This window comes from Choloepus didactylus, chromosome 6, assembly GCF_015220235.1.
Source record: "Choloepus didactylus isolate mChoDid1 chromosome 6, mChoDid1.pri, whole genome shotgun sequence".
Lineage (NCBI taxonomy): Eukaryota > Metazoa > Chordata > Mammalia > Pilosa > Megalonychidae > Choloepus > Choloepus didactylus.
In genome coordinates this window covers 85,037,544-85,062,748 of record NC_051312.1, presented here as the reverse complement: position 1 = coordinate 85,062,748, position 25,205 = coordinate 85,037,544, and the positions used below count along the sequence as shown (strand labels likewise).

At 36.7% G+C, this 25,205-nt stretch overlaps 1 protein-coding gene across 4 annotated transcripts in view; it reads left to right on the top strand.

The window, feature by feature from the left end:
* STIM1 (stromal interaction molecule 1) overlaps positions 1–25,205 on the top strand; it is a 232,889-nt gene that overhangs the window by 141,414 nt on the left and 66,270 nt on the right. For all 4 annotated transcript variants that reach the window (XM_037840482.1, XM_037840483.1, XM_037840484.1 and 1 more), the window contains exon 3: positions 11,757–11,871. In XM_037840482.1, the coding sequence (XP_037696410.1) occupies positions 11,757–11,871 (115 nt within the window). The remainder of the gene's footprint in view (positions 1–11,756; positions 11,872–25,205) is intronic.

Here is a 25,205-nt window from a genome sequence, read left to right as displayed (position 1 = left end):
AGAGACTAAGTAGCTTGCCTGTTTCTACAAATTTTGAGCTTTGTTTAAATTTATAGAACACTGCGTTTCTGACTCTTCAGGCCTAATTATTGCAATCTCACTTCATTTTTCTCTAAACCCGTTCCATTCAGCATCAGGCCAGTCATTCAGGTAGAGCCTCTACCAGCCCATGTTCCTCATTTGGCACCTTCTTCTCACTGGCCTTGTGTTCCGACCCCATTCCCTCTTTGTGTGCTCAGTGGCACCAGTAGGGCCTCTAGCCATGTCCCAGTGTAGACCCTTCTTGCACTTTCTTTCCATGAACTTCTCTGTCCTCCACCTCCCTTAATGATCAGACTTGGCTATAAAAAGCATCTGGAACCAATTTCTGATTGGGTTTCTGTAAACAGCTGAGATCAAGGCATCATCAAGGTGATGCTTTCTCCCCAAAGACTGGCTGCTGGTGATCATATGCTCTCCTGGAGTTAACTGGTAATGGCAGAAAATCCCCTTCCTTGTAGATTTTGGTGTTTCTGTTCCTAAGTTCTGCATATGATATGTATTTTTCTAGTCTTAAATTAAGATGATCTCAGTCAGGGTTTACAAGGACCAAAGAAGGATATATCATAAAGGACCCCATTAATTAGAACTACAAAATCATGAGGATTTCAGATCTTATGTCTTTCAAACTTCTCATCGCCTCCATAGCTACCACCTTGCTTCAAGCACTATAATCTCACACCTGGGTTTTTGCAATAGCCACCAGCATTTGCCCTTGCTCCTTAACAGTCTGTTTTTCAACACAGCATCCACAAACATCCTTTAAAAATGTAAACGTGATCATGTTGCTCCTCCGACAGCTTCCATCTCAGAGTAAAAGCCAAGAGTCCCTGTAATGGCCTATGAGGAAGAGTCTTCTCTGAATAAAAGTGTGTTTTGGCCTCAGGGCCTGTTTTAGTTTGCTAAGCTACTCAAAGCAGATACCATAAAATGGGTTGGTTTTCAACAATGGGAATTTATTAGTTTATGGTTTTGAGACTGTGAAAATGTCCAAATCAAGGCATCATCAAGGTGATGCTTTCTCCCCAAAGACTGGCTGCTGGTTATCCTAGACTCCTTTGTCACATGGTGAGGCACATCTCCCTTCCCTTCTCTTCCCTTTCTCTCTCCTCTCACCCTTCTTCTCTCCCTCTCTCTTCATCCCTTTTATAAAGGACTCCAGTAAGAGGATTAAGACTCACCCTGAGCCATGCCTGAACTGAAGTACCCTAATCAAAAGGTCCTACTTACAATAGGTTTACATTCACAGGAACAGATTAGCTCTAAGAACATGATTTTCTCAGGTACATACAGTTCCAAACTACCATAGAGCCTTTGCATTTTCCATTCCCTATTCTTGGGATAATCTTCTCCAAGTTATTTAGCATGCTTTCTCTTATTCCTCCACGTATTTGCTCAAATGACACATTAAAAAAAATTATTAGAGAAGTTGTAGGTTTACAGGAAGATCATGCAGAAAATACAGACTTCCCATATATCTGTCTCCATTTTTAATACTTTGCATTAGTGTGGTACCTATGTTACAACTGAAGAGAGAATATTATTATAATTGTACTATTAACTATAGTCCATAGTTAGGATTTACTATTTGTGTTGTGTAGTCCTGTTTTTTTTTTTAATTTTTATTTTAGCAACATATATGCTACCTAAAATTTCCCCTCTCAATGACATTCAGATATATAATTCAGTAGTGTTAATTACATTCATAGTATTGTGTTACTTTTACTACTATACATTACCAAAACTTTTCCTTCACCCCAAACAGAAACACTGCACTAATTAAGAATTAACTCCCCATTCCCTACCCTCACCCTGGCCCCTGGTAACCTGTATTCTAGTTTCTGTCTCTTAAGAATTTGCTTATTCTAATTATTAATATCAGTGAAATCATACAATATTTGTCCTTTTGTGTCAGGCTTATTTCACTCAAAATGATGTCTTCAAGGTTCATTCATGTTGTTATATGTATCAGAGCTTCATTCCTTCTTACAACTGAATAATATTCCATTTTATGTATACACCACATTTTGTTTATCCATTCATCGGTTGATGGACACTTGGGTTGCTTCCATTTTGTGGCTATTGTGAATAACGGTGCTTTGAAGACTGGTGTTCAAGTCCCTGCTTTTGATTCTTTTGGGTATATACCTAGAAGTAGGGTTGCTTGGTCATATGGTAATTCTTATACTTAACTTTCTAAGAAACAACCAAACTGTGTTCCACAGAAGCTGCACCATTTTACATTCCCACCAACAATGAATGAATGTTTCTATTTCTCCACATCCTCTCCAACACTTGTAATTTCTGTTTTTTTAATAGTAACCATTCTATTGGGTGTGAAGTGGTATCTCATTGTGGTTTTGATTTGCATTTCCCTAATAGCTAATGATATTGAGCATTTTTTCAAGTGCTTTTTGGCTGTTTGTGTATCTTCTTTTGGATAAATGTCTGTTCAAGTCTTTTGCTCATTTTTAAATGTGGTTGTTTGCCTTTTTGTTGTTGAGTTGTAAGATTTCCTTATAAATTTTTGGACATTAAACACTTGTCAGGTATGTAGTTTCCAAATAGTTTCTCTCATTGTGTAGCTTGTCTTTTTATTTTCATGATGAATTTTTTGATGCACAAAAGTTTTTAATTTCAATGAATTCCTGTTGGTGTATTTTTTCTTTTGTTACTCATGCTTTGGGTGTAAAATCTAAAAAACCATCCACTAACACAAGTTCCTGAAGATGCTTCTCCATATTTTCTTCTAGGAGTTTTATAGTTCTGGTTCTTACATTTAGTGCTTTGATACATTTTGAGTTAATTTTTATATATGGTATGAGAGAACGGTCTACCTTCATTCTTTTGCATATGGATATCCAGTTTTCCCAGAACTGTTTGTTGAAGAGACTATTCTTACTCAATTGAATGGACATGACACAGTTGTCAAAATCAATTAGCCATGGATGGGAGGGTCTTTTTCTGAACTCTCAATTTGATTCATTTGTCTATAAGTCTGTCCTGTACTAGTACCATGTTGTTTTTATCACTGTAGCTTTGTAGTAAGTTTTAAAATCAGAAAGTGTGAGTCCTCCACCTTTGTTCTTCTTCCTTTTAAAAGACGTTTTGGCTCTTCAGGGCCCCTTATTCTTCCATATAAATTTGATTGGTTTTTCCATTTCTGCAAAGAAGCTGTTGGACTTTTGATTGTAATTGTGTTGAATCTGTAAATTGCTTTAGGTAGAATTGGTATCGTAATGATATTTAGCCTTCCAATCCATGAGCATGTATGTCTTCCATTTATTTGTTTTAGTAATGTTTTTTATTTTTTGATGTATAAGTCCTTTATATTCTTGGTTAAATTTGTTCCTAGATATTTGATTCTTTTAGTTGCTACTGTAAATGGAATTTCTTTTTCTGGACTTCCTCTTCGGATTGTTCATTACTAGTGTATAGAAACACTACTGATTTTTGTGTGTTAATCTTGTACTCCACTACATTGCTGAACTCTTTATTAGCCCTAGTAGCTTTGTTGTGGATTTTTTCAGGATTTTATATATATAAGATTTTGTTGTCTGTAAGTAGGGAAAGTTTTACTTCTTTCCAATTTGGATGCCTTTTATTTCTTTTTCTTGTTTAATTGCTCAGGCTAAATTTCCAGTACATTGTTTGAATAACAGTAGTGACAGTGGGCATCCTTGTTTGTTCCAAATCTTAGAGGGAAAACTTTCAGTCTTTCTCATTGAGTATGATGTTGGCAGTTGGTTTTTCATATATGCTCTTGATCATGTTGAGGAAATTCCCTACTATTCCTATCCTTTGAAGTGTTTTTATCAAGAAAGGGTGCTTGATTTTGTCAAATGCCTTTTCTGCATCAGTTGAGATGATCATGTGGGCTTTTTCCCCCTTTGTTCTGTTAATGTCTTTTCCTTATGTCGAACTATCCTTGCGTGCCTGGGATAAAGCCCACTTGATCATGTTGTATAATTCTTTTAATGTGCTACTGGATTCAGTTTGCTAATATTTTTTTGAGGATTTTTTATATCTAAATTCATAAGGGATATTGGTCTGTAATTTTCTTTTCTTGTGGTATTTTTATCTGGCTTTGGTATGAGGGTGATGGTGGCCTCATATAATGAGTTAGATAGTGTTCCCTCCTCTTCAGTTTTTTTGGAAGAGTTTGTTGCATAATTGGAGTTATTTCTTCTTGGTATGTTTTATAGAATTTACCCATGAAGCCATCTGGTCCTGGGCTTTTCTTAGTTGGGAGGTTTTTGATTATTGAGTCAATCTCTTTACTTGTTACTGGTCTGTTGAGATCTTCTATTTCTTTTTGAGTCAATGTAGGTAATTCATGTGTTTCTAGGAATTTTTCTGTTTTATATAGTTCATATCATTTGTTGGCATACTGTTGTTCGTAGTATCCTCTCATAATCCTTTTTATTTATCTGGGGTAGTAATGCCCCCCCCCCCCGCCTTTCATTTCTGATTTTAGGTTTTTGTTTTTTTTTAAACTCTCTCTTTTTTCTTTGTCAGTTTAGTTAAGGGTTTGTTGATTTTATTGATCATTTCAAATAATTACCTTGGTGTTTCTCTCTTTTGTTTTTTTTATTTTATATTTTATCCATCTCAGCTCTAATTTTTGTTATTTTCTTCCTTCTCCTTGGTTTGGGTTTAGTTTGTTCTTCCTTTTCTAGATATTTTTCTAGACCTGAGATAATGTCTCTGATTTGAGATCTTTCTTCTTTTTATAATGTAAGCATTTAGAGCTATAAATTTCCCTCTCAGAACTGCCTTTGCTGCATTCAATAAATTTTGGTATGTTGTGTTTGCATTTTCTTTTGCTTCAAGATATTTCCTATTTCCCTGTGATTTCTTCTTTGAATCCATTGGTTTTTTAAGGGTGCATTAATTCCCCATATTTGTGAATTTTTCAGTTCCTCTATTATTGATTACTAGCTTCATTCCATTTTAGTTGGAGAAGATACATTGTGTGATTTTCATATTTTAAAAATTTGTTGAAACTTGTTTTGTGACCTAAGATATGGTCTATTCTAGAGAATGATCCATGGGCACTAACAATGAATGTGTTTTCTGCTGCTGTTGGGTGAAGTGTCCTATATATATTTGTTATTGTTTGTTTAGAATAGCTTTCAAGTCTTGTATTTCCTTATCGATCTTCTGTCTAGATATTCTATCCATTATTGTAAGTTGTATATTTCAGTCTTGCTATTATTATAAAACTATCTAATTCTCCCTCCAAATTTGTAAGTATTTGCTTCATTTATTTTGGGACTCTGCCATTAGATACATATATATTTATAATCATGATGTCTTTTTGTAGTGGTGATGCTTTTAGCAGTATATAGTGACTTTCTTGTCCCTCATAACTGTTTTTCACTTAAAGTCTGCTTTATCTGATGTTCATGTTGCTACCCCAGGTCTCTTTTGGTTACACTTGCATGTTTCCCCCACCCCCATCTTTTCACTTTCAACCTAGCTGTGTCTTTCAATATACGGTGAGTCTCTTGCAGAGAACATATAGTTGGGTCATGCTTTTTTATTCACTCTGCCAACTTCTGCCTTTTGACTGAAAATTTTAATCCATTTACATTTAAATTAACTACTGTTAATACAAGACTTCTGCCATTTTGCTACATGGTCTTTGTAAGTCTTACATCCTTTTTGTCCCTCAATTATTTTGTTAATGCTTACTTTCAAATTTATTGATTTTTTTTGGTATTGTATCATTTTGAGTCCCTTCTTATTTCTTCCTGTATATCTTTTTCATATATTTCTTGTTTTTTTTTTTTTTTGTTTGTTTGTTTGTTTTGGTGTGTGTGTGGTTTAAATTTAGCATCCCAATGCATAACAATCACATTTGATTTGATAACAAATTAACTTCAATGGTACATACTTACCCTTTTCCTACAGCCCTCCATCCCCCAACCTTTTTGTTGTAGTTGTTACAAAATATATGTTTATACATTGTGTTCCCCAAACCATAGATTCATCAGTACTGTTTATGCATTTGTATTTTTAAGCCTGTAAGAAGTAAAAAGTGAAGTTACATACCAAAAGATACACTATAATAGTACTGGCATTTATAGTTACCTATATGGTTACCTTTTCTGGAGTTCTTTATTTCTTTCTGTTGCTTCCGTCTACTGTCTAGTGTCCTTACCTTTCAATCTGAAGAACTCCCTTTATCATTGCCTGTAGGGCATTCTAGTGGTAATGAACTCCATCAGCTTTTGTTTACCTGGAAATGACTTTTTTTTTTAATGCAATTTTATTGAGATATAGTCACATAACATCCAATCATCCAAAGTGTACCATCAGTTGTTCACAGTATCATCATATAGTTGTGCGTTCATCACCACAATCTTTGAACATTTTCATTACTCCAAAAAATAAAATAAAATGAAGATAGAAATAAAAATAAAAATAAAAAAGAACATCCAAAACATCCCATTCCCCTCCCCCATTGTTCATTTACTTTTTAAATATAGTTTTATTGCGATATATTCACACACCCTACAGTCATCTACAGTGTATAGTTACTCACAGCACCATCGTACAGTTGTGATGGTCACCAGAATCAATTTTTGAACCTTTTTCTTACTCCAAAATAAAGATAAAAGCAAAAAAGAACACCCAGAACTTTCCATCCCCTCCATCCCACCCTATTCTTCATCTAATTTTTGTCCCCATTTTGCCACTCATCTGTCCATACATTGGATAAAGGGGTGCGAGTTACAAGGTTTTCATAATCACACAGTCACACTGCAAGCTACATAATTATACAATTGTCTTCAAGAATCAAGGTCGCTGGGTTGCAGTTCAACAGCTTCAGGTATTTCCCTCTAGCCATTCCAACACGCTAAAAACTAAAAAGTGATATCTATATAGTGCATAAGAATACCCTCCAGAGAGACCTCTTAACTCTGTTTGAAATTTCTCAGCCACTGTAACCTTATTTGTTTCATCTCTCTTCCCCTTTTGGTCAAGAAGATTTTCTCAATCCCACAGTGCTGGGTCCAGGCTCATCCCACCTGGGAATGTCTTAATCTCTCATTTTTTCAAATGTTTTTTTCAAGACAGTCTTACCGGATATAAAATTCTTGGTTGGAAATTGTTTTTTCTCAGTATTTGAAATATTTCAACCCACTGCCTTCCTTCTTCCATGGGAAATTGGAACTTAATCTTATTGGGACTCCCATGTACATAACACAATGCATTTCTCTTACATATTTAAGAACTCTCCTTGTCCTTTGCATTCAACAGTTTTGACTAGTATGTGTCCAGGCATATTTCTTTTCAAGTTTATCCTGTTTGGTGTTTGTTGTGCATTTTTGGACATGCATATTCATGTCTTGTGCTAAGTTTCAAAAGTTTTCTGTCATTGTTAATTTGTATATTCCTTCTGTCCTTTTCTCTCTTTCTTCTCCTCCTAGGACTCCCATAATGCATATATTGGTATGCACAATGATGTCCCATAGGTCTCTTAGGCTGCTTTTGCTTTTTATAATTCTTTTCATTTCTTTTCCTCAGCCTGACTCATTTCAATTGTCTTGTTTTTGAGTTCACTGATTCTTTCTTCTACTAGCTCCAATCTTCTATTGAAACCCTTTTGGGAATTTTTCATTTGAGTTATTGTGGTCTTCAATTCTAGTAGTTCTGTTTGGTTCTTTTTTAAAATTTCTGTCTCTTTATTGAGAGTCTCATATTGTTTATTCATTGTTTTGCTGATATCCTTTAGTTCTTTCTCTTTATTTTTCTTTCTCTGTATTTTCCTTCATATTCAAGCATACTGAGGATTTTTTTTTTTTTTCCTTGTCTTTAACCTGTAATCCACAGTCTGGTCTTCTTCATTGATGTTTTCTGGATTTTTATGCTCTTCTTTGGATGGACTATCATTTCCTGTTTCTTTCTTTTGTAATCTTTTGTTGCACACTGTACATTTTAATACTTTATAGTGTTAATTCTAGAATTTAGTCCTTGAGCTGTCTGTTTGTTGAGTTTGTATCCAGCTAGTGTCATCACAGAACTTTCCTTGAGTGCCAGGCGCTAACAGTAAAAAAACCACTGCAAAACACACCTTTTGCAATCTTTGCAAATTGGCTGTGTGTTGTTGGATGCTCTCCTTCAGAGTTCAGCCCTCCTATAAAAAAGGTCAGCTGAGGCAAATGCAAAGTACAGGATCCTCCCTGTTTTTTTCTGAGCATTTGTCTTTTCCTGGGCTTGTGGTTGCTTAGGAACTCCCCCTTTTTACGGGAATTTGAATGCCCCTTCTATTCCCTATGAAGTAGATGTTCTTCCTCTCCTAAGTGCTCTATTGTAGGATTTAGAGGAGATAAGCCTGTTTGACTTATTTGTTTCTTACAGTGCTTTAGCTGCCCCAAGCTGCTTTTGCTTGGTGGGTAAATTCAGGGTGGGGAGGCATCCAAACAGGAATTTCCTAGGTCAGTCTCTCACAGCTGGAACAGGGCCAGGGCCCCAGAATGGGAGCACAGGCTGGCTCCACACTACACTGAGGAGGGTTTGAGGAAAGCACCAGCAAGATGCCAGGAACTTCTGCTTTAGTGCTTTGAAGCTGAATTTTCTTGATTTAGCACTTGCCGATTTAATGAAGCCCTTTGACTATTTTCCTAGTTTTGAGGAAGGTCACTGCCCTCATGACTGCTTTGCTGCTCTTGCCTGAGGTGGGTTGGAACAATGGTAGCCCTCAGAGCCAGGTGCCCAATAACCTGAAGTAACGGATCAAAAGCAGTATGCAGTAATTGGACTGTACCCCTCCAGATCTTGGGAAACTAGGTCTTTATATCCCATGCCAGCACCAGCATGCTGAGCTGTACCAGGAGCCAGGATTGAGGACCCTTCTGCTCCCTGACATGAAGCTGGGGGTGGGGGATGGTAGCTGCTGCAAGAAGAGTGAAATTCACCAGTATTTACTGCAGTTACCAGGCTCTTCCTTCTGCTCTTCCCTGGATACTGCACAGTGTTCTACTAGAATCCAGAGTTTCAAAATAGTTGATTCAGACAGTTTCTGCCAGTTCAATAATTGTTCTGGTGGAAGGACTGATTCCTGGAGCTTCCTACTCTATCATCTTCCCACAATCCTCAGCTAGAAGACTCAAAAATCTGGAGCTGCGCAGGCATCTCTCTGTAACTCTGTTTAGTATTTTCATGTGATCTCTCTAGCATGCTGACTTCAGGGTAGCTAGGCTTCTTACATGTTGGCTCAGGACTCCCAAGGCATGTGTCCCAAAAGAGAGTGTGCCAGGTGGAATCTGTATTGCCTTTTTGTATCTAGCCTTGGAAGTCATGTGGCATCAGTTTGCCACATTTTGTTTGTGAGTAGACAAGTCACTAGTGTTATCTCGTATTCAAGGGGATGGGAATCCACTTTTTGTGGGAGGAATGTCAAATAATTTATGGGCATTTTTTTTTAATAACATTTATTTTGTTTCAAACTTTTAATTGTGCAATATAGAAAACTGAAAAGCACAAGAAGCAAACACAAAAGTCATCCAGAATCACAAGCAGTTTACGGGTTGACATATCCTTCTAGGTGGTTTATGTGTATACATACAACTGAGCATACATTTTAATGTGTATCATGCTTTTTCATGAATATTTACCAATTTGAAGTCCCAAAGCTATGAGTATTGGGATAACCAAGAATACATGACACCAACTCAATCAGGGGGAAAAAAAATATATTCCTGCCTTTCTTGGGGACAAAAATATCATAAAAGACAAAAATGTAACAGACCTCTATAGATATTGGCAGAGTTACAAATACTGCATTCCCTTAATGCTCCGCTTAAAATCAGATGTAAAGCAAGAATACAATTAGTTTAATTCATCTAAGAGAATTCATTGTCAGATCTATATTGAAATAGCAAAGTATGTTTCCATTGAATTATTTTAGCAATGTTTTCCTATGGTACAGCCAAGAGATGCCCATGTACAATGGTTACATCAAAATGGAAATATGAACACAGTTGCATACATCCCTCCCCCTGCACCTTCTTCCACCCCTCTGCAGCCAACCAAATGAACAAGTTCTGATGCCAACTGCTCAGAGGTCATTTAACAATTCCATGTCAAATATGCTTCTTTTCTATCAACAAAAAGATATTTATAAATTCGTTAATTCACTAGCTCTACTTTTTATCATACATTGTCACCTCAAGAAATCTGAAAAGCTTAGATATTGTGAAATAATGAATCTTATCCACAATAAACACAGGTATTCTACAAAAAATGCACATAGAACTATGTTATAATCTAAAACTGTCTTCTAGATACAGAGATAGCAAAGAGCCCTTCCTCTTCTTCCTCTTCCGCTATTTCAATGACCAAGTACAAAAATGTGTCTGGCTCCAAGAGGTGTATTAGCAAAGTCACACCCAGAAGACAGGCCTTCCTCTAAACTAACACAAGGACATTTCTATAGGGATTATCTTTCTATCTCTATTTTTAATATACTTTGGACATTAGGACTTGTCCTTTAATACACAGCAATAACTAAAATGCCTATACAGAACAATGATCAGACAATCTGAGCTTGTCTAACAACTTGCAGGCAAAGAACCCTTCCCTCTGAACTTCCCCCCCCACCCCCTCAGCACGCTGCTCCAAAATGTCTAGTTCAACAGTGCCATTCCCCAAATACAACCATTCCTCTGTATTAACAGAAAAAATATTTAAAATGTTATTTTACACTCTCTACTTTTAACATATATTATATACTTCTAAGCATCTAGAAAAAGTAGTTGTTTCAAATAAGGACTTAAATTTGTCCACAATACACACAGTAGATTTGAATAAACTATACACATGTAACAAAGGATATAATCTGAAAGTGTCTTCTAAATAGGAACATTCTGGCCTAGAACTCTTCCCCTTCTTACCTCTATCAACCCAGTGGTTGCATCTGCAATGCTCAGACCATGTTTTTTTTTTTTTTTTTTTTTTTTTTAATGATTTTGCTTCCACAAGTAAAATTCTGTAGTTTTCAAAACAAAGTCTTCCCTATAAATTTTAACACAAGGTATACAAAATGTATGAGCTTACTAACTCTACTTCTGTCATACACTGGTCTGGAAAGACTAGATGATAAAAAATTAGGACCCATTTGTCCGCTATATACACTATATACACAGTGAAGTAAAACAAAATGCACATGCAGGATGATGGTTTATCTTGCCCTACTACAGACTTACTGGCATAGGGCCCTTGGTACTTCCTTCTTCCTCCTCCCTGTATGGGCATGTTTTAAGAGCATCACAGCAAGTATTTTAAATTTAATTCATAGCTTGTGAGGATTCAATGAGAAAACACTTGGGAAGTTCTTGACATATTGTTCAGTGTAGAGACAAGTGCTCAAAAATAGTTACTTCTTCATCCCCTTTCTTCCTTGTTCTAGCTTATTGAATTCCAGTTAATGGTCATTTATCATCTTTCCAAAATTCAAAAACCAATATGAGGAAGGAATTTATTACTCACATTTACTTTTTACAAGTGAATGAATAAAAAATAAGAAAATGCGGTCTAATTGGCAACCAAGCCATGTGTGCATGGAAGGATACTTGAGTGACGTGACACCCTTGTGCACTGGGTAGATGGAATGCTCTATTGCTGGCTGGCGGCAGATGACCTGCGGGGAAATCTCGCTGGGCTAGCTCCCAGGCATCTCGTGTGACTTGTGTGCCTTTCCCTTGCAGTTCCTGAGGGAAGACCTCAATTACCATGACCCGACTGTGAAACACAGCACCTTCCATGGTGAGGATAAACTCATCAGTGTGGAGGACCTGTGGAAGGCATGGAAGTCCTCAGAAGGTAACAGGCAGCCTGGGTGTTCAATCCTAATTGCTGGTCGATTCAGAGATGAGAGAGGAGGAGGGATAGCAACCTGGCTGTAGAGGGATGTGAATATAAAATGATTAGTAAGGGCAAATTATTTAAATGATTCTACTGATAGTAACTGAGTAAGACTGAATATGATCACTGTGCTGGAAAGTGGGGAAGGTGCTCCAAACAGACCAGGCCTCTGGAGTGTTCTTCGTTAGCATGCTTTTTGAATTCCACCCCAGCCCTACCCTCTCCTTACCTCCCAGGGAAATCTCCCAGCTTCTGCTGCTTTACTTCTAATGACTGGGAGCTTGCTGGCCTTTGAGGCAGCCCCATTCATCTGTAGCTCCCTGCTCGGTCGTAACTCGGCTGAGTTCTAGATGGTTCAAAGATTGGGTGGAAGTGTAGATGAGTCTTATCGTCTTCAGGTTAAATAACTCTAACTCTTTGGAGAAAGCATATTTACTCAGCCTCCTCATCTTGGTTTCCTGCCTTGGAACATTTTTGTTAATGTCTTTCTTGGATCATAGCTCCTCAAATTGGACATAGACAGGTGTGGTTTGATCAGCACAGAGTTGAGCAGGACTGTTGACTTCTCAGTTCTGGACCCTGTGTGGGTCTGCTAATGCCTCTAAGTAGACACTGGTGCTGTTAGCAGTCTCATCACTGTTCTGACTCATGTTGAACTTGGTATAAAGAAACCTTTAGATTTTTCTATGAGTAAAACTGCTAAACCATGACTATCCCATTTTTTCCTGGAGTATTTGCTTTGGAGTTCTGAGTGAGAGAACATGTCTACTTGTATAAGACTTGACAAGAAAGGGCAAAACAGGGTTTTCGCCTCCTCTCCATTTGTGTCTGTAGCTAGAGCTTCCTTTAATGCAAGCAAGATTGGAAGCAGTCTCTCTCCAGGGTCTCTTAGGGTAGGTCCTGCTGCTAAGAAGTGTTAAACATGAGTCAGGATTATAGTCCCTGGTTGTGCAGATGAGGATCCTAAGACCTAGATTTATAAACTTACTTGTTCACTGTTGTGCATTAGTTAACAGTGGAGCTAGGACTTAGAACTGAGCCTTCTGCTCTCTAGGCTAGTGCTTTACCATATACTCTTACCATGGATGAAAGCACTGGTCTAGGTGGTAGAGAAGAATGGTTTTGGCAGGAATAAGGCAGTTTTTATTTTTATTTAAATTCTTGCCTATGATGATAGAACTTTACATCTTGAGGGGATCATCTATAATGTAGGTGGAGAGCTCTAGATTTGAAGTAGGAGATCCTGGTTCTGGAATGGACAGGCTGATACTTCTTGTTATCCCTGTGTGTTATCAATTTAGAAGCATAAGGCAGCTTTAGTAGACAGTTCCTGGAATTCTTTGGAAGCTGAGTTTCTTGGGGTGGGTTGGGGAGGAGGCTTTTCTTTAATGGTTCCTCAGGAACCAGGCTGTCTCCTGATGAGAGATCGAGCAGTAATGTGAGCTTGGTCACCTTCCAGCACTGCCAGGAAAAATGTTATATCAGTACCATTTAATTTTAGAGTTTTTCTTTTTCTTTAACAGCTTGGAGACAAGGAACCTGGATTTTTAAAGTAGATTTCACAAGTAGGGTCTTAGAATGAATGAAAGATGGCAGGGAGAGCATTCCTTGCCTTTTCTGAAAGCTCACGTAGAAGTAGCTGGGAAGGGAAAGTGACCTAGAGAGGGCAGAAATGCCCAAGGTGTTTTTCTGGTAAGAACTTTATTTCTGGACCCAGCAACTGTTTGGAACACTTTCAGTGTGTTTTAGAGTACAAGAAAATGGAAGACACTACAGTGAGTGTTGGAGGTCCCCCATTAATGAAGAGCAGAGAAAACATTTCTGTGCACAGTGATGTGGCTCACTCTGTGTTCAGACATGACAGTAATATGTGTGTACCATTTTAAGATCTGCTCACCATGTGTCATACCTGGTGGTTTCACAGACTACAAGTGCGAACCTCCTTGTGTCCTATTTCTCCCAACAGTCTGCTTCATTATTCAGCATATAGCCTCTATTGTCTCTGTGGTGATAATTTCCAGAGCTACAGAAAGCATGTAATATTCTGGCACAGGCCCAAACTGACTGGTCTACGTTTAGCTAGATGATGTGGATACCCACAGTGGTCATTTGTGTTCAGAACATTAGCTGGCTAATGTCAGTATCATCTGTGTGGTTAGAGTTGTTAACATTTTTTTACTAATGTTGGGAGCCAGTCTTTTCCCAGTGTTATTTAGATTTTTAGTAGGAAAGTCTGATAATCTCTACATTACCCAGTTCTGGACTTTGATAATAAAAATAACAGCAACAACAATTCAAAAACTACTCTAACTTATATAGTGTTTACTATTTGCTAGGCACTGTTCTAAGTACTTTACATATATTAATTTATTTCTAACAACAACTTCATAAAGTATAGATACTATTATTCTCCCATTACAAATGAGGAAAATAAGGAAGAGAGAGATGAAGTAATTAAGTCAGGAAGAACTGAACAACGAGGCCTGAGGAAGGACCTGAGGAAGGACCAAGAATAAGGAAAGGCGACTCTAGAGATCCTAGCAGCCGGAACCAGGGGATTGTTGTTCTTTAATTGGCTGCTGTCAGATGATGTGGCTTCATTCATTTTTTTAAATGCAATTTTATTGAGATATAAATACAAATCATCCAAAGGATAGAATCACTGGCTCACAGTATCATCACATAGTTGTGCATACATTCCCATTATGATGTATGGTTTGTGTGTCAGCTTGGCCAGGTGATGGTGCCCAGTTGTCTGGTCAAGCAAGCACTGGCCTAATTGCTACTGTGAGGACATTTTGTGGACTTCAATAATCAGTAGGTTGATTGCATCTATGGCTGGTTACATCTACAGTCAGCTAAGGGGAGTGTCTTCCTCAATGAAAGACGTTTAATCCAATCAGTTGAAGGCTTCAAAAGGAGAAGTGATGGCATCAGCAGTCAGAAGAGAGAATTTTCATCTCTACTTCAGCCAGGCAGCCTCTCCTGGGGAACTCAGCGAAAACCTTCATCAGAGTGCCAGCTTGCAGCCTGCCCTATGGAATTTGGACTCATGCATCCCCATAGTTGCGTGAAACACTTTTATAAAATCTCAAATTTACAGATATCTCCTGTTGGTTCAGAGAACCTTGACTAATACACCCATGATCAATTTTAGAGAATTTTCATTACTCCAGAAAAGAAATAAAAATAAAAAAGAAAACAGAAATCCCCCCATAACCCCTTTATCCTCCCTATTATTAACTCATAGTATTGTTGTGGTACATTTGTTACAGTTGACGAAAGAATATTAAGGTATTACTGTTAACTGTAGTCCATAGTTTGCGAAAGGTATATTTTTCCAATATACCCCTCTTTTATTATCCCCTCGTAATAGTGTCATACATTTGCTCTAGTTCATGAAAGAACTTTTTTTATATGTGTACAGTTAATCACAGACATTGTCCACCGCAAGATTCATTGTTATACATTCCCATGTTTTAACCTCCAAGTTTCCTTCTGGTGACATATGTGACTCTAAAATCCCCTGTCTACCACATTCACACACCATTCAGCACTGTTAATTATTCTCACAATAATGCACAAACGTCACCTCTGTTCAGTTCAACCTATTTAAACATTCTGCACATATTAAACAGCTGCTCCCCATTCTCTAGCCTCATTCCATATCCTGGTAACCTATATTCTATATGTTATGTCTATGAGTTTACATATTATAATTAGTTCATATCAGTGAGATCATATAATTTTTATCCTTTTGTGTCTGATTTGTTACACTTCCATTCATTTGCACCCTTAAGTTTCTTTATTTGAGTCAAATATGGGAGCTGGTGGGTGGGTGAGTCAGATCAGCCTACCCTGATCACTGACCTCTACATGGGGTGGTAGGAGTGGGAGTGTATGTATGTATGGGTTGGGGGTGGGGGGTGTATTGTGATTTGCAGTACTTTCAGGACTATGTGAGATAGATTTCTCTAAAGGAAGTGGTGGCAGGTAGATTTTGTAGAATCTTTGAGATGCAGAATTGTTTGCATATTTGAGCTGAGTGGAGACGATAACAATGTCCTTTGTAGGGAGGGCTGGTGGGAGACACTGACCTAAGGGATTCTCCTCTACCCCTTTACCTTCCCCTTCCCTCTTTTCATTTCTTCTCAATGTTTCTCATTTCATTTCATTTCTTTGTACTTCATTTCTTCTAAGCAAAGTGCATTGTTACTGTTTCTCCTCCCCCTTCACGGACACTAGATTTTAAATGATGCTGTCTGCCAAACGAAGTATGTTTCTTCAGTAATAATTTCTTCCTCCATTTTTGTGACTCAAAGAGATTTTAACTGTCCATTTTTGATTCTGATTAAATGAAATGATTCTAGCTAAAAGCAAAAGAATCTGGTACTCTAGTGCACCTATGGGACTTTAGCATGAGAAAATGTTTATTTTCTACTATGCTTTTGGAAATAACGAAACAAGCTACAAATCTCCAATTCTGTGACTCTTTGGAGGACCAGATTTTTCTGCAGAACTGGAGAACCAGGAGGGTTTCAGAGAGAGATCCCAGCAGGACTGGCCTCTCTGTTGACACAACACAGGTGGGCCAGGTGGCAGCAGACTGTCCACGACCTTTCGAAAGTCAGACCAACAAGAAAGAGTTGGCATCCCCTTTTTGTTTTTGCATAAACCCAATGAGGAGATATGTTTATTCTGTTGTTTTTAGCTATTTAAAAATTTGATTCACTAAGTGGATCTTCAAGTCATTTAGTTAAATAACTCAGCCATTAGTTGCTTTATGCTACATTTTTTGGAAAAAAGATACCATTGGCTTTCTCTTTCCCTTACGTTCTTTCAGATAATTTTTTTATAATAACGAATGCAACTAGCATCGGTATAATGATTTAACATTTACCACAGTTATTTTATATTTATTTTAAGTAATCACTTGACGATAAAAGATTTTGTTTGTATCCCCATTTAATAAATAAGGAAACTGGGCATCTCTTTCCTTACTTCTGTTTCCAAGTCCTGAAGATTCTACCTATTCAATATATCTTACATCATTTCCTCTGTCACTGCCTTTGCTCGAGTTTCATCATCTTTTCTTAAAAAGAGCTCTATTGAGTTGTAACTGGTATACAATGAATTATAAATACTTAAAGTGTAAAATTTGATAAGCTTGACACATGTATAAACCTGTCAAAACCATCACTACAAGCAAGATAGATATCCATCACTCCCAAAAGGTTTCTCATGCCCTTTTGTAACCCTGCCATCTGGCTCCTCTCCGCACCCCCTTCTCAGGTAACCACTGATCTGCTTTTTGTCTCTATAGATTAACTTACATTTTCTAGAGTTTTATATAAATGGAATCATATAATATGTACAATTTTTAATCTAGCTTCTTTCACTCAGTGTGATTATTTTGAGATTCACTCATGTTGTTGCATGTATCAATAGTTCATTCCTTTTTATTGCTGGGTAGTATTCCACTATATAAATATACTATAATTTATTTATCCATTTACTTGTTGATAGACTTTAGAAATGATTCCAGGTTTTGGCTACTACAAATAAAGCTGGTACGAACATTCATGTACAAATTTTTATGTAGACATGTATTTTCTTTTCGGTAAATGTCTAGGAGAGGAATGGCTAAATCATATGGTAGGTATATGTTTAACTTTTTAAGAAACTGTCACACTGCTTTCCAAAGTGAGTGTGCCACTTTACATTTCCACCAGCATTGTATTAGACTTTTAGTACCTCCCTCCAATACTTGGTATGGTCAGTCTTTTTTAATTCTAATCATTCTGATAGTGTAATGGCATCTCATTGTGGTTTTGTTTTATATTTGCTTGATGACTAATGATGTTGGGCGTCTGTTCTGTGCTTGGTTGCCATCCATGTATCTTCTTTTATTTCCCCTGCATATATCTTCTTTTTCTGGAATGTCCAACAATTTTTTCAATTTTTTTATTGGGTTCATTTTATTTCTGAGCCTTAAGAATTCTTTATATGTTCTAGATATCAGACATTTACTGGATTTATGCTTTGCAAAGATTTTTTCCTAGTCTGGCTTGTTTTTTACGTTCTCATGTTTAAGAAATCTTTGCCTAAACCAAGGTCACACAAGGATTTGTCTCTTATTTTTTTTCTAGTTTTGTAGTTTTAGATTTTACATTTAGGTCTATGCTCTGCTTTGTATTAATTTTTTCATATACATATTAATATTTATTAAAAATTTTGTCTATTATATATAATGTGCTTCTTTCGCTTAGCAGTCTTTGGCGTTTTTCTTTGTTAGTACCGCAATCCTTTTAATTGCTATAGAATATTACATTTTATAGATATATTGGTTAGATATTTCTTTATTGATCAACATTTGACTATTTCCAAACTGTTATTTAAAAAAAGCCTCAAATTATTATTTAAAAAAAAGCCCCCCCCCCTTTTTTGTTCAGGATTAATTTCTAGGAATGCAAGCTCTGAGTTCCAAGGATATGAACATTTTAAATCTTAATTGTATTGCTAATTTATACTCTAAAATGACTGTACCAATTTATAATGCAGAAAATGCTGAAAGTACTGTTTTCTTGCATATCATAAGAGTCTAAATCTTTGCTAACATGATGGGTAAAAAATAATGTAAGTTTCATTTTTTAATGTTGTGAAGCTTATTTTCTGGTATACTAATTTTGGTTTCTAGCAATATCCATTCTCAAGTCATTACCTTTTTGAGATTAATTTTAGCCATTATGCTTGTTATTACATTGAGTTCTTTCTATAGAGCAGCCTGTTCTTGTTTTATCATGTAATGATTCAAATTATGCGTAAAAGAGAGTTTCTATATACCTCCCCCTTACACTTGGTTTTCTCTATCATTAACACTTTGCATTAGTGTGGTACATTTGTTACAGTTGATGGAACATTATTATAATTGTACTATTAACTATAGTGCCTAGTTTATATTAGGGTTCACTGTTTGTACATTCCTATGTTTTTTTTAAACATTTTTATTCTAGTAAAATATATACCTTAAATTTCCCCCTTTTAATCACATTCAAATATATATAATTCAGTGCTGTTAATTATGGTCACAATGTTTTGCTACCATCACCACCATCCATTACCAAAACTTTTCTGTCACTCCAAGAAGAAAGTCTGTAGCATTTAAAAATTAGTTCTCCATTCCCTACCCTACCTCAGCCCCTGGTAATCTGTATTCTAGTTTATAGCTCTATGAATTTACTTATTCTAATAATTTCATATCAGTGAGATCATACAAAATTTTCCTTTTGTGTCTGGTTTATTTTACTTAACATGATGTCTTCAAAGTTCATAATATTGCATGTATCAGAACTTTGTTCCTTTTCACAGCTGAATAATATTCCATTGTTTGCATATACACAGTTTGTTTATTCTTTCGTCAGTTAATGGACACTTGGGTTACTTGCATCTTTTGGCAGTTGTGAATAATGCTGCTGTGAACATCAGTGTGTGACTAATCTCTCTGAGTCCCTGCTTTAAAGTCTTTTGGATATATACCTAGAAGTGGGATTGCTGGGTCATGTGATAATTCTGTACTTAACTTTCTGAGGAACTGCCTGTTTTCCACAGCAGCTGCACTATTTTACATTGCCACCAAAAATTAGCAGGTGTTCCTATTTCTCCTTATTCTCTACAGCACTTATTTTATGTTTTTTTTTTATTAGTAGCCATATTAGTGGGTATGAAATGGTATCTCATTGTGGTTTTTTAAAATTCAGTTTTATTGAGATATATTCACATACGATACAGTCATCCATGGTATACAATCAACTGTTCACAGTACCATCATATAGTTGTGCATTCATCACCCCAGTCTATTTTTGAACAGTTTCCTTATACCAGAAAGAATCAGAATAAGAATAAAAAATAAAAACAAAAAAGAACACCCAAATCATCCCCCCCCATCCTACCCTATGTTTCATTTAGTTTTTGTCCCCATTTTTCTACTCACTTATCCATACACTGGATCCACAAAGTTTTCACAATCACGCTGTCACCCCTTGTAATCTACATTGTTATACAATCGTCTTCAAGAGTCAAGGCTGCTGGATTGGAGTTTGGTAGTTTCAGGTATTTATTTCTAGCTATTCCAATACATTAAAACCTAAAAAGTGTTATCTATATAGTAAGTAAGAATGTCTACACGTTTGAAATCTCTCTCGACTCCATTTGAAATCTCTCATCCACTGAAGCTTTATTTCATTTCATTTTGCATCCCCTTTTTGGTCAAGAAGATGTTCTCAATCCCATGATTCCGGGTCCAGATTCATCCCCGGGAGTCAAATCCTGCATTGCCAGGGAGATTTACACCCCTGGAAGTCAGGTCCCATGTACGGGGGAGGGCAGTGAGATCACCTGCCAAGGTGCCTTAGTTAGAGAGAGAGGGCCACATCTGAGCAACAAAGAGGCACTCAGGGGGAGACTCTCTTTTGCAGTAGCAAGCTTCAAAGGGGCAAGCCTCAAGACAGAGGGCTCAGCATGTCAAGCTGTCAGTCCCCAATGTTTGTGAGAACATCAGCAACAATCCAGGTGAGGAAGTCCAACACCTCCACATCCTCCCCCAGCTCCTGAGGGTGGCCCTGAATATATATTTTTATTCTCTGCCCAAATTACTTTGGGATGTGTTGCTATTTCACTCTAACCTATACAGACCTACCATAACTCACTTCCTATTCAAAGTTCCATGTAATTGTAGTGTTTGAACAAACTGACTGTAGAAGTTATATTGTTTAGAAAATATAGATCCTACACCAAATAAACGTTTCTTCCCTTGGTCTCACATGGAAGTTGAAGTTTTAACACACAGCAGTTTCAACCTTTACCCTTTAGCCCGATTTGCCCTAGTCTTAACCATATCTGCTTCATTCATTCTTTAATTGATGTTTGGGCTCTTTTTCAGTTTTTTTTTTTTTTTAAATAGTTGCTGTATGTGTTAGTACTGATGTTCACATCTGCTGAGCTCTAGCTCTGAATTTCAGGTGCCACACAGATACCCAATATTCCAGAGACCAATCAGGTTATACACCAAGGGATCAACATCTCAGAGTTTGGAGATAGCCATTACAATTCAGGAATAGATTTGACTGCTGTAAGAGTTTACAGTTTAGGGACCATTACAATAATCATTTCCCTGTTAGGCTGTGCTCTAAGATTCAATACTGATTTTACACATTGTAGTTAGCCCATATCAGTGAGGCATTATAGTGTTTGGCTTTGTTTCTGGCGTACATCACTCGTTGTGGTTTTGATTTGTATTTTCCTAATTGCTAATGATCTTAAGCATCTTTTCATGTGCCTTTTGGCCATTTCTCTTTGGAGAAATGTCTATTCAAGTCTTTTGCTCATTTTAAAACTGGGTTGTTTGTCTTTTTGCTGTTGAATTTATCATAATTTTTGATAGGTATTTTTGCTGGATATAGAATCTATGTTGACAGTTTTCTCTTTCAAGTTGTTGCTCTACTGTCTTCTCACCTGCCTTGTATTTCATGGGAGTTCTGAAGTCACCCTTTCACCCTTATATTTGTTCTCTATGTAGCCTATACTTCTGCTCTGGCTAAATTTAAGATTTTCTTTTCATCATTAATTTTTTTAAACAGTTTTATTCACATACCATACAGTCCATCCTAAGTGTATAATCAATGGCTCTTGGTATAATCACATAGTTATACATACATTCACTGCTACAGTTAATATGAGAACATTCTCATTTCTTCTGAAGAAAAAAATCTCATACTCATTATATCCCCCTATTATTGACATTTAGCTTTGTATAGTTCCTTTGTTACAATTAATGCGAGAATATTACAATGTTAATGTTAACTATAGACCTTAGTTTACATAAATTGTATTTTTTCCATATACAACCCTATTATTAACACCTTGTAATAGTGATATGCGTTTGTTCTAGTTCATGTAAGAACTTTCTTATATTTATAGAATTAACTACCATCATTGTCCACTCTAGGTTACTCTAGGTTATAGAGTCCCACTTTTTATCTAACTCTAGCTTTCCTTCTGGTGACATACATGACACTAGCCTTCCTCTTTCAACTATACTCATACTCAGCTTTGTTAATTACACCTATAGTATTTGCTACCATCACACAGTATTGGCTATCCATTTCTGAACATTTACGTCAACCTTATTGAACTTTCTGTACTCCTTAAGCATCAATTGCATAATCTCTGCCCTATTTCTATCTCCTGATAATTTATGCTTTCAACTTTAACTCTCAGAGTTTGCTCATTATGGTTAGTTCATATTAGTGAGAATATACAATATTTGTCCTTTTGTTACTGACTTATTTCACTCAACATTATGTCCTCAAGTTTCGTTCACATTTTCCATGCTTCACGACTTAATTCCTTTCTGCAGCCGCACAATATTCCATTGTACGTCATTGATTTTTGAACAGTTTGATTATAATCTGCCTTGGTGTAGTTTCTTCGTGTTTCTTATGCTTGGGGTTTGTTGAGATTCTTTGATCTGAGAGTTTATAGTTTTCATCAAGTTTGGAAAAATTTTGGCCACTATTTCTTTAAGTATTTTTTTGTCCCGTCTTTCTCTTCTCCTTTAGATACTATAATTTTCCATGTATTAAGCACTCGAAGTTGTCCCACAGCTCCCAATGTTCTTGCTCTTTTCTTACTTTTTCTTACTTGCCATAATTTTCTTTCTCCTCTCTCTCTTCCTCCTTTCCTCTCCATTTCTCTTTCCCTCCTTCCCCCTCCCTTCTTCCCCCCTTACCCCTCCCCTCTCTCTCTCTGTTTTTTTTTCCTCTCTGTAATTCATTTTGGGTTGTTTCTATTGATGTGCTTTCTTTTATATTCTGCAATGTCTAATCTGTCATTAATCCTATTCAATGTATTTTCCATCTCAGATATTTAGTTTTCATCTCTGGAAGTTTGATTTGGTATTTTCAGTGTCTTTCTTTCTCTACTGAACTCTTTGAACATGGAATTTACAGTATGATGACTGTTTTAATGTCCTTCTCTGCTAATTCTAGTATCTGTATTAGGTCTGTGTTAGTTTTGATGGATAGATTGTTCTTCTCATCATGGGTCATATTTTTCTGCCTCTTTGCATGCTTGATTGATTGCCAGAAATTGTGACTATCTTTTTGGTGCTGGGTATTTTTTGTTTTCCTATAAATTGTCTTGAACTTTGTTCTGGGATGTAGTTAAATTACTTAGAAACAGTTTGTTCCAGTTTGCTAATGCTGATGTTTTGCCAAACACCAGAAATGGATTGGCTTTTTCAAAGGGGGTTTATTTGGTTACAAAGTTACAGTCTGAAGGCCATAAAGTGTCCAAGATAAGGCATCAACAGCAGGTACCTTCACTGGAGAAAGGCCACTGGCATCCAGAAAACCTCTGTTAGCTCGGAAGGCACGTGGCTGGCATCCGCTTGCTCCAGGTTGTGTTTCAAAATGGCGTTCTCCAAAATGTTGCTCTTGCAGTGTTTTGTCTTCTCTTAGTTGCAGCTCTTCCAAAATGTCACTCTCAGTTGCTCTCCAAAATTTCACTCACAACTGCTCTGCTGCTTCTTCTATCTGTGAACTCCTTTATATGACTCCAGTGATCCAGTTAACACCTACCCTGAATGGGTGGGGTCACACCTCCATGGAAATTATCCAATCAAACATCTCACTCAAGTTGATTGAGTCATATCTCCATGGAAACACTCAATCAAAGAATTCCAATTTAAACAACACTAATATGTCTGCCCCCACAAGATTGCATTAAATAATATGCCTTTTCTAGGGGACATAATATATACAAACCAGCACACAGTTTGATCAAACTGAATGATTTGTTAGGCAGGTCCAGAGTAGTTCTCATTCTATAGCTAATTATTCCCCACTGCTGAGGCAATATCTAGTAGTACTCTGTCCAGTGCCCTATGGATTATGAGTTTTCCCAGTTTTTCTGATGTGGACATTGTTTCCTGTAATGGGTGATGACCAGATACTATCCTCTCTTTTAGATGGTTCTTTCCCCAACCTTGGGGATGTGCTGATCATTACTCTGCTGAATACTTGAAAAGGACCCTCTGCAGATCTTCGGAGTTCTGTCTGTGTAGCTTTCTTTTCTCTGCTTCTCTGTCCTATGACTCTAGCTGCCTTTTGTTTTCCTGGGCTCTCAGCTCCTTTCCCTGAACTCAGAAAGTCCTCTAGAATCTGCCTTAGTTTCCACTCCCTGCACTGTGGCATGGATACTCACTCAAAGTTGTAAGCTGGGGCAATTTTATGACTCATCTTGTTGGTTTCCTATCTCTTAGAGATCACTGTCTTTTGTAGCCTGATGTCCAGTGTCTTGAAAGCCATTGTTTCATATATTATATATATATTTGGTTGCTTTAGACAGAAGGATAAATCCCATCCCTGTTATTTCATCTTGGCCTGAAACAGAAGTCTCAGCTTCATCATCTTTTGCATGGAATGTTGTACTTCATACTGTTCTTCTTGATCCTTACTGTTCTCTAGCTCTACTACAGAGATCTTTGTATAATAAATATCTGACCAAGTCTCTGCTTGCATTTTTTCATGGCATTCTTTTATTTATTTATTTTTAAACAATGAAACAAACATACTAGTACAGCAGGTTTCTCAGTAGAAGAAATATTCCTAGAAGGATCCTGGAGAAATAAAGATACTGCTAAAAATGTTACAGCTAAGGTCCTATATAATAATATATAATAATCATATATTATTTTGAGAAAGTAAATATTGGATTTCCAATAGAATAAGCTTAGATAACAACTGGTATCTAATTTAAAATAAGGTACCAAAATCTCAGAAATGTTGACAAAAGAAATTTTTGCAGAAAATGTCATTGATTTTTTAAAAACATTATCTATGAGATGCTAGTCAGATGCATTGGAATCACATGTACATCTATAATCTCAAAAGTTGAGAAAAAAGATCAATATGTATTTATAAGCAAAAATCTGGTGATCTTCTTTTATATCCTGAGACTTTCTTTATATTTATTAATACTGTAGTTCTCTGTCATTCCTTAACCACCTCTGTAGATTGGCCCCAGAAGGTAGTTTCCCTCCAACAATTCATACAAACATTCTTCCATCAAAAAAAAAAAAAAGATTACTAATGCCAGGCTTTGTGCTAGATTAGTTTAATTTATCAGTCCCATGCTTATTTCTCTGATTTAATTTTCTACCACTTGTCAGCAAATCTTCTCTGTAGCTGCACTGATTTATCTGCAGTACCTAAAATATGTCATTCTCTTTCATC